At 44.3% G+C, this 10,247-nt stretch overlaps 1 protein-coding gene across 1 annotated transcript; it reads right to left on the bottom strand.

Moving 5' to 3' along the window:
* Positions 1-3,375: 3,375 nt before the first annotated feature.
* On the bottom strand, positions 3,376-7,005 carry LOC103919251 (oxidative stress-responsive serine-rich protein 1-like). Its single transcript, XM_009326725.1, has 3 exons — positions 6,873-7,005; positions 4,939-5,052; positions 3,376-4,185 (listed from the first exon to the last, which is right to left on the bottom strand). Exons 1-3 carry the CDS (start codon positions 6,947-6,949, stop codon positions 3,492-3,494), a joined length of 885 nt encoding a protein of 294 aa, XP_009325000.1. The 5' UTR covers positions 6,950-7,005; the 3' UTR covers positions 3,376-3,491.
* Positions 7,006-10,247: the final 3,242 nt, after the last annotated feature.

Raw genomic sequence — 10,247 nt, 5'->3', positions numbered from 1 at the left:
TGTTTAACAAGGAGTAAAAGCACAGCCACCAGCCGGATTACAGCGTGCTTCTTACTCACCCCGTCTGCTACTTGTAAAGTGAATCTCCAGCTCTGCTTTAGGGTAGCGAAAAGGATCCACAGAGAGTCATTCCTCCCTCTCCCAAACAGCAACAAACTCAAGAAAATCTCCTTCTGTTTAACAGCTGGCAGCATAATTTAGTCTCACTATGTTTGGAAAAGAAAGGCGAGACCCTCCTTGGGACAGCTGAACATACACACCGAGAGCAGTGACAGTCCACCTTGCTTGTAACAATCCATGTCATCAAATACAGATGGTAGAGAGAGGACGAGGAATGAAACACCAGGTAACAGGCTAATCCAAGCCCTCCCTTCTCTCTGTCACACCTGTCCCATCTCCTAAAGACACTGTCACAGCAAGACCGTGAGCAGGTGACCTTCCCCTCACTGACCACGAGATGCTGAGAAGCTGCAAGAGCCGTGGGGCGAGACCGTGCCATCAGCAGGCTGCGCTCTGCCCTTCGAGATGAGCGCCCAAGACCCACGCCGAGCTCTGGGGCAAAGCTGCCACAGACAACAGCGAGTTTCAGGCTCGCATAACACAGCTTTACAACTTGGACAACCTCCCCATTGGTGCTTCTAGGAAGAAGAGGCATAGGAAAAAAAAAACAACATACAATATATAACTGCAAGAAAGGCTAAGTATGTATATATAGCGAATAAACTACAAAATACCTGCAGGCACAGGTGAGAAGGACCAACTGCCCATGATAAAGCTAATTACCAAGGCCTCACTTTCATTTAGCCACAGGAAGGAACGGGCACTTCGGTAAGGGACTCTGACACGACTCAGAAGTGCCGCTTCAGTCCTCTAAAGCTTTTTTTAAAAATAGTCAGGTCTTGAAATTGGCTCAAGTGGGATTTTTTTTCCCTTTAAATCTAAGCTTTTAGACTACTCAGTCATGCTTACAAGGTTCTTGCTGCATGATTAAGGGCTGGAAATACATATTTCCTCAAAGCAAAGCCAGAGGTTTCTGGTTGTGGTTTCTGGGTAGACCAAAGCATCTTAAAACGCCTTGTAGTAACAGAAGGGAAAGCGTTAAGGCAGCAGTGGCAGCTGCCCATGGTCTTCTATTTCATGGTGTTCCAGGACTTGCCAGCCCAAAGATGTTGTAACTGCCTTAAGAGGATGCCAAGTTCAGGACCACGTAATTATTTACTTAGCAACTCTTCCTAATTACACAGCACAGTTGTGAACTGATAGTATACTTTGTTTAAATGTTAATAACTTATGCAGACGCTGGCATTTCAAAAGCCTTCGTTGACCGCTGTCTAACATATCCACACAATCCATCTTCAGAAAGCACTAACACTGCCTGTGCACTAAGGCACCACCCAGAGCTGGTCTAATTTCTTCATTTTGGCAGAAAAAACCCAGAAAGGCACATTCTCCCCTGAAGGCTGAGGAGGCGCGGAGGAGCCCGCTGCACCCAGCCAGCCCGCAGCCGGCTTGGGGTGACCTCTAGTGGCCCAGCACTGCTTGCCTCCCTCCCCAGTCTGCACCAGTTCACACTGCCTCCCTCCCCAGTCTGCACCAGTTCACGTTTTTCTACTCTATTTTTTTTACATTACCTCCTGGACTTCAATCCGCTGTCTATAACGCGGTACTGAGCACTCGACGTTGCAATCCTAAATCCCGCAGGTACAGGTCTGTGGTGACTAATGAAAGAAATGGTAAAAAGCAGCGCAGTCTTAAAAGGCATTCTCAGCCCCACAACGGTGCTGTGGCTGCTGCCTGCAAGCACTTGGGAACAGTAAAGAATACTTATTTGAGAAGTAAGGTCGTTCTGCGCTTTGCAGCCCAGTATTGCAGACAATAGTTACCAAACAATTGCCTTGAATTCAGAACACGGGTGGCAGAAATACAGCTATTTAAGAGCAAGGAAATGGAAGGGAGATGTGGGACCCAAGTACACTCTGCAAGGGGTAGATGACACTTCAGAACTGGCAAAACAGGTAAATTTGCATGGCCACTTAGTTCTAAGATACTAGGTACTGCCACAGAAATGACAAAGAAAACCCCAAGAGTAACACCAAAGGATTTCGCAGGGAAATGTTTGTCTCCATTTCTTCTCCAGACCTTACAGGTCAGAAAAGTTCGGGTACTGCAAACAGTAAAGACAAACTTAACACAACTCATCTCTCCCTCAACTAATCATATTATTTGATGGGATGCTCCCTTGCTATACACATATTTATAAAAGACAGAGCGTGCTGACGCACACAAAGTACGGCAGGCTGGTTGTTTCTGAAGAAGCAAGTTTCAGGAAGAACGCAAAGCTGGACAAGGCATCTAAAGTGACAGTGGTTTAGTAAAAAGACTGGAGGGGAGGAGAAAGAAAACACAGTGCTCAAGATTTCCCTACTGTGCAGCTGACAACCGTTCACTCAAGTCTGTGGGTCTTAATACTCGAAGGGTTATACTTGGTGTTGTAGAGCAGGCTGAACAAAGCTAAAAAAAACCCAATTCATGCACTCTGGTGGGTTTTTAAGACCACTGAAGCGAGCAAATGCTCTTTCGGCCTTCAAAAAAACCCACACTGAACAGAGTCCATCATCTCATTTTTCCTTTGGTTAACCGAAGCAGCAATCCCCCTGAAGAAAGCAGGGTCCTTCTCCTGCTGCAGACAAGTCTCTAAAGCCTGTTGGACATTCGACAAAAAGTTACGCTTGCTTTACGTTTTCCCCTACCCAACACTACAGAGATCAGAATAACCTCTTGAAACAACCCTGCTTCGATTGTCCATGTTTCTTTTCCCACCAGGCAGCCTTGCAAGCAGATGTTATGTTAACCTAAGAGCATCTGACTACATTAACGTCAAAGATAGGGCAAGAGGAGGCCTGTTCAGCTGATCAGAAATAAAGCCTCTTTAGGCGCAAAGAAATAACGATGCCTCCAATCCAAGAAAAGACAACTCTGTCTCCTGAATTTGCCTAGAGTGGTAATAGTACCAAGAGGACAGGAGATGGTCACTCCTTTATGAAATAAAATCAGAGGCACAAGCATCCAAAAACATAAGTGTTAAGTGTTAACAACCTGAGATCAAAGTAATTTCAAAGAAGCTGAATTACATCAAATTTCTCACAATAAAAGCTCTAATCACCAAGCAATCTACAGAATTTTCTCTTCCAACAAACCAAAATGGGAGGACTTTGAAAACAAAGTAGAATTTCCCAAATGTTAGGTCACTTAAGTTATAGGCAGGTACACTCTAAACACGCTCACCGTGTTTACTTCATTATCTGTTCCAAGCTTAAACTATAATGCTTAAGCTTAACTGCTTGTCCAGCTTAAATAATGAACATTAGCTAAGATGCAAAGAAGTGTTTTTATTGCAAGCACAGTGAGCAGGGAGTGGGGTGCATCTCACATGAGTGTGATGGAGGGCAGATTTAAACCACACACCCTTCTGGTTTTAGTGCTCATTGCTGTCAGGTGTACATCATTTCTGCCATGTGAGACATTTTCTTTGGAATATACAAGTAATATTCCATGTATCCCGAAAGGTCTTCAATAGTCACGTCATCCACAAAGGCCCTGGCTTGCTCAGAGCAAGAGCGTGGAGAACTTGAGGGAGTTCTTGATGGCAAAGACTGGGAGTGATCCTCAGAAATTGTTCTTCTATCAGGTGCCAACGGGAGGGTGTTCTGCAAGCCAGAGAATTTGTACACCTCCATATCTTGCCATCGTTTACACTGACAGGCTTTATCTGCACACGTACACGGCTTACTCGTGTTCAGCTTGGACACAGACTGAAAGTCAGAAAGCTCCCTAGTCTTTAGGCATGCTTTGGATACTAGAGAAACGGCAGCTGGAGAGTTCTCCTGTCTGTTCTCTGACGCCGACTGTGTAACAGAAGCTCCCAAAGACTCAACATCAGATCCCTTCTGGCCAGCGTCAGGAGCAATACCGCATCGTTCGTGTGCACAAGCTTCCTTTGGGACTGGCATCCCAAACCCACTGCTGTCGTCCTGGGCATCAATCTGGCTCTTGTGTGCTAGCTGGCTGCACGTGGAATGTGATTTTGTGCTGCAATGGATAAACTTTGGAGGATGAAGAATTGGAGACTTGGAACGCCTGCGACGCTGGGTTCTCCCAACTCCTCTTGAAGGCTTCTTCATAGACCTGCCAGGGAAAGGTACAAAAGGGAGTGAAGATTCACTGAAGGACTTACTGCTGGATTACACGTAACATTGGGCAAAATCTCTACTACATTTATATTGCATGCAAGAGCTTTAAGCTTAGAGGACTTGCTCAGGGTATTCTGCTATCTCGGAATCTGACTTTGTTCTAGTCAAGCAGCTGTATAAAACATAAAAGGAGCACCTGAGAAATGAAGCCAAAAGCGCACGCTTTTAAGGTTAGAAAATGAGTAAAGCATGTGAGACGTGACAAAATAACCTCTAAGAGAAGGACACAGCACAAGAAGACAGCACAAGACTAATTAATCAAGGGCAAAGGGTGGTTTTGTTTCAGTAGGAGATGAGCATCAAATTCTGCGTCGACACTCCAGAAACTAATTCTTTATTTTAATTTAGTTCAAGGCACAGTGACCGCTTCTGCAATGTCAAACAACTGAGGTGCATTCATGGTTGTCTGATTCAAAAACAGCAGTTCACATTCATACTGAGAAACATCTATAATGTTTAGCAACCTATAGGTGAACAGCATTTCCTTTCACTTCACATAACTGTAAGTAAGAATAGTAGTCACATATGAACAGAAAAAGGTGGTGTAGAGTATTTAAAAATAGTCCTTTAATAAAGAAAACTTGGCTCCCTTGTTTAGGGGTGTAGTTACTAGAAACCTTGTCTATTTAAAATTCCCTTTCAATGCAGTACCATTTGAAGTAGTCTGATAATCCCAAGCTTCTCTTACCCATGCCAGGTTTCCTTAGAAGTACACACATTCTTAGGTTTGGTTTCATCTGCCACTGTTCTAACTAGCGCTCTTGGAGTTGTCCCTTCACCCACAGAGAGAGAAGCAGTAGATCTGTGAAAGATAGAATGAGAAGTGAACAGCCTGGACTGGTTAGCATTATGAATATGAAAAAACTTATCACTCCTCTCTCCCAGAAAAGATTGCTCCAAATCATTTACAACATGTCTTAAAAGACCTGCCCACAAAGAAGACCCAAATCAGAAATACAGTGTTTACACATTCCTATCTCAAAAGTTTGTATAACGGACTCTTTCACCAAACACGATGCCATTCAGCAACTAGACTGCAAATCCAAACTCCACATGTCAATGACGAAGCACACACAATGGCTAAATTTCAGTTTCCCGGGAGAGGGGAGGGGAAAAACACCATCACTGAAGAAACGCGTCTCTTTTTCCAGAGACAAATAAGCCATTCTTTCCTAAAAATAAATGTTCTTTGGACATAAACAGACTTTGTTTAACTGAAGAACACTTAAGCCTCTGTCTAGGACAACATAAGCTAAAACTCTTCATATTATTGCGAGTTCAATCACTTGAGCAACAGAGTTGTGTCAGATCTTCAACGTCTATTCAAGCCAGGGACCTTAGAAGATTTACTAATTTTTCTGGTGCTATAAATTCAGCCCAAACTCCCGTTTTCAAGGAGCTGTGATAATCCCAAGAACAATTTTTCCAAGTTGCAACTTCACATCTTACACGGAATTCACAAGGAAATTATTTTCCAAATCCGATATTAAATTAGTTTGTAAGCAGGGCGGATTCCCTGAAAAGTGAAAATAAGTTCCCCCACACTGATCTAGGATAGGGTTAACTGATATTTAATAGAGTCCAAACTATTAGTCAAACAGCTGCTATTTTCCATTTAAAGGACAATGAACACAGAGCAGAAAATTGAAGGCCAACGGTAAAAACTCCAAAGTAGTTAAGTATGCCTGACTGGGGGGAGATACTGAAGAAATGAGAGGCATTTGCGTGGTGATTCATTTCTAACGAGTTTAATTACTTCAACGAAAGATAGCTTTAGAAGCCCCTCTACTCACGATTTAAGTTCTATGGTAATTCTGGTTACCACCATGATATTTACACACTGCCTTACCTACACTTTCATTTCAGCTACGGGCACAATTGCATCACTGACAATAGCTTACTGAAACACAGTACTACGCAAGCAATATGTAACGGTGCACATTTGTCAGCAGAAAAAACATTATATAGAAGCCTTTTTTTTTTCTTTTCATTTCAGATAAAAATGATCACCACCAACAGAAGACACATGCTGTTTGTGTTCTGCTACCTGGGACAGGGAGGGTAAGTGCCACGTGTCGGATCTCCCACAAAACAAGACAACACAAAAAGCATTCTTTCTCATTTAGCAATTTTGGTTATAAATAGGAAATTTGTTAAGTGACAGCAATGAAAACAGTTTGTGTGGGAATCATGCACTGAATCTAACGCTCTCCTTTACTGACATGGAAAGAACGTTTCTCTCCTGGGAAAAGATGGGAGTTTATTCTCATGACAGGCCTTCAGAGCCATGACAATATGCTAACTTCAAAAGTAGAGTTCTAGTGCTACAGACAGAACCTCTGGCCAGACAGATTCATGCCAAATTCGTTTCAAGCATGTTGTCAAGTGCTGACTTGTTTGCTTCAAGCCTGTTGGGAGCTAACAGCGATCAAACAAATGACGATTCCTTGAGAAGTGCTGTCTGCAGCTAGTGAATTTATTTCAGTTTGTTTAACTAGAATGAAGGCTTTCAGTCTCTAACCCTTTGCAATTACCTCATTCCTTCAAATTTAACAGCAAGGGTGTTCCCTTCGAGTCCATTTGTAGTACATTAACTCTGTACCTCCCTGTGGTGTTACTTACCCAGCTGTGTCAACTCTTAGCTTTTTGAATGCTGTCTGCAGGCTTTCCTCTTCTCCATCCTTAGCTTCTGTTTTCATTATTGGGATGGCCAGAAGGTGACAGAGTTACCATGTACTGCTACAAGCAGAAAAAAAGACATGAAAATAAGGACCAATGCCTTGTTAAAAACATCAGTTGCCCAGCAGCATCATAATACATGAAAATAAACTCAAAATAGCACACCGAGCACACAAAGCTGAGGTCATTCTAGTAGAACATTTTTGAAAGTTGATTCAGCTTTATGATACCCAAGAATGGAACAGTCTCTTGTACAACTGCATAGGTGAATTAGCAATTTCAAGTAAAATTTGGTGTCAATAGTGTCTTGCACATCCATTACAGTTTAGACAGACTCTTCTATTTGTCTTAGTGCATTACCAGAATAATTCCAGAAGAGGTGAAAGGCGAGAAGGAACACCACCATTAGAAACAGTCGACTTCCTACAACTGCTATTTCCAACTTTGGGACTTGATGTTACATATATACTTAAAAAACCCCCGAACCAACAGATTTTTCTTAAAACAAGATAAAGTTTTAAGCTAAACAAAATTTTTTGATGTCTAGATCCCAGCAAGAGTTACACAATCCTACCAGAACATGGTATTTCGATTGCAAATAGCCATTAGAATTTTCTGGTATCAGCTCTTGAACAAGTACAAATGCAAATAAGAGTACAAACAGCAAATAGTAAGCCTTGTTTTAAATAAAAAAAGGAATTGACAAAAACTGGCTGATTTTTTTTTTTTAAATCTACCCTGGCCATCATTTAATCTAGCTACAAAGAGTCTCAAATCTTTCTAAATTTGATGCTCTTCAGTGCCTTACAGTTCTGCAATCACGTACACATCCTACCCCAGCCATGCTTCCACTAAAAATGTACTCGATAAAGGTTTGCTTCCTTAGCATGGGCTTTGCTTTTGCTGAGCAGAAACCACTGACAGTAGCAAGTCTCAGTTCTACACCAGACTACCTCAAGCTCAGTATTTGTTGAAGTTTACCTGGCTGATTAGCCTGCTTCACTTAATGCTTTTGACTCGACTACTTCTGGAAAAACAGGGCCATTTGGTGTGGACGCCATTACTGCGAGAGCCTTTGGCCATGCTGTATGGGTTGTGATGAGATCATCTTCTCAGTCTTCTTTTTAAGTTACAAGGTTGTCACACTTGACAACTTTCTACGAGACCGGTTTGGTAGACGAGGGGAGAGCAGTGGATATTTTCTACCTGGACGTCAGTAAGGCTTTTGACACCGTCTCCCACAAGACCCTCATAGAGAAGGTGATGGAGCATAGGCTGGATGATCAGTCAGTGAGGTGGACCGAAAAGCGGCTGAACGGCTGGGCCCAGAGCGCGGTGATCAGTGGCACAAAGTCTAGCTGGAGGTCAGTAACCAGCGGTGTACCCGGGGGTCAATGCTGCGTCCAGTCCTGTTTAACATCCTCATTAATGATCTGGATGACGCGGCAGAGTGTACCTTCAACAAGTTTGCCGATGACACCGAACTGGGATGAGTGGCTGACACACCAGAGGGACCTCGACAGGCTGGAGAAAGGGCCCGACAGGAACCTCACGAACTTCAACGAGGGGAAGTGCAAAGCCCTGCCTGTGGGGAGGAACAAGCCCACGTGCCAGTACAGCTTTGCAGAAAAGGCCCTAGAGGTCCCGGTAGACACCAGGATGGACATCAGCCAGCCGTGTGCCCTTGTGGCAAAGGGGCTAACGGTATCCTGGGCTGCAGGTCGAGGGAGCTGATCCTTCCCTCTACCCAGCACTGGCGAGGCCACAGCTGGAGTCCTGTGTCCAGCGCTGGGCCCCCCACTACAAGAAAGATGCTGATGTGCTGAAGAGAATCCAGTGAAGGGCCACTAAGATGATGAAGGGACTGGAGCATCTCCCCTGTAAGGAAAGGCTGAGAGAGCTGGGACTGTTCAGCCGAGAGAAGAAAAGGCTCAGGAGGGATCTCATCAATGTATATAAATACCTGAAGTGTGGGTACAAAGGGGACAGAGCCAGGCTCTTCTCAGTGGTGCCCAGCGACAGGACCAGAGGCCACGGGCACACACTGAAACGCAGGAGGTGCTGTCTGAGCATAAGGAAACGCTTCTTTGCTGTGAGGGTGACTGAGCACTGGGACAGGCTGCCCAGGAGTCTCCCTCCTCGGAGATACTCAAAAGCTATCTGCACATGGTCCTGGGCAACCGGCTCGGGGTGGCCCTCCTTGAGCAGGGGGGGCCGGACCTGCAGGGGTCCCTGCCAACCTCAACCGTTCTGTGATTCTGTATCTTCCTGAAGCTCTAAGAATCCATTACGACGGTAACTACCCAAACCCAGCAAACGATAACAGCTCCTGTAACAAGAACACACATATACGGAGCACTGACTCCACCTAGTCATACAGCAGTAACGCCTACGTTAGTACTACTTTTACCAACTAAGCACCAGCTTTTTTGTAGCATGGAAAAGAAAAGGTCTCGGCGAAGAGAGAGGAGTAATCTGAACCTCCGCAGCTCAGTTACTTATGCAGATACAGAGTGGCAATTTCTGTTCCCTCACAGCCTCATTCCAGTCGGAGGTGGCAGCTCTCCCCGTTGTTGCTGCGGCTGCTCGCTCAGCCGTGATCTCCCCTGGCCACCCTGTGTTGCAGACAGCTATTATAACACACGCAGAAGGATAATGTGTCATAACAACTTCAAGGCACACGTCGTCCAGTGAGTCAGCCAGCAAGTAAACATGAGCGGAGGAAGCGAACACGGAGATTGACAACACGATGCTCGTCTGAGCAAGTTACTGTTTTATATACTCTCTTAGTTAAATACGACTGCTCCGGTGAAACGTACGGTCCCTACTTCAGTAACATTTTTCCTTGACCCAAAAAGAAGATTCTTTAAAATAAAAAATTCAGCCTACAACCTTCTTTTTTTTAAATACCAAACCCCTGTATTATATAACCTTAGCGAGACGATGAGAGTAAAAAGTTTTTAAATCACTGTACGTTACTCAAAATGTACTACCAGTTTTAGACTACGTATTTTATCGTGCTGCCTTTCGTCGCTGACACGGTAAACCCTCAAAACGATGCAGAATTTATTCAGATAAAAACCCGCTCGCTCTGTGATAACTAAGTATAAGCTTAAGCGTTTCGGATGCACCAGCCAGCTAGCGCTGGTATCAAGAAAAAATGAATTACTGCAAAAACCAACCGAAGTTTAACGTGGTGTCAAAAAACCACACGGAAATTATGTTCTCTGCCTCCTGGGAGCCGACGCCTCCACCATTCCCACTTGACTGGGCTCCCTCCCAGCAGCCCAGGACCCGGAACCCAGCCTGGCCCACCGC

The sequence above is a fragment of the Pygoscelis adeliae genome, unplaced genomic scaffold (assembly GCF_000699105.1).
Source record: "Pygoscelis adeliae isolate BGI_AS28 unplaced genomic scaffold, ASM69910v1 Scaffold286, whole genome shotgun sequence".
Classification (NCBI taxonomy): Eukaryota; Metazoa; Chordata; class Aves; order Sphenisciformes; family Spheniscidae; genus Pygoscelis; species Pygoscelis adeliae.
This window is presented reverse-complemented; position numbering and strand designations above follow the sequence as displayed.

Coding starts and splice junctions, on each gene's coding strand:
- LOC103919251 (XM_009326725.1), bottom strand. CDS start 6,949: ATGAAAACAGAAGCTAAGGATGGAGAAGAGGAAAGCCTGCAGACAGCA. Junction 5,053..6,872: donor CTAAGAGTTGACACAGCTGG/GTAAGTAACACC, acceptor TATCTTTCACAG/ATCTACTGCTTCTCTCTCTG. Junction 4,186..4,938: donor TCTAAGGAAACCTGGCATGG/GTAAGAGAAGCT, acceptor TTTCCCTGGCAG/GTCTATGAAGAAGCCTTCAA.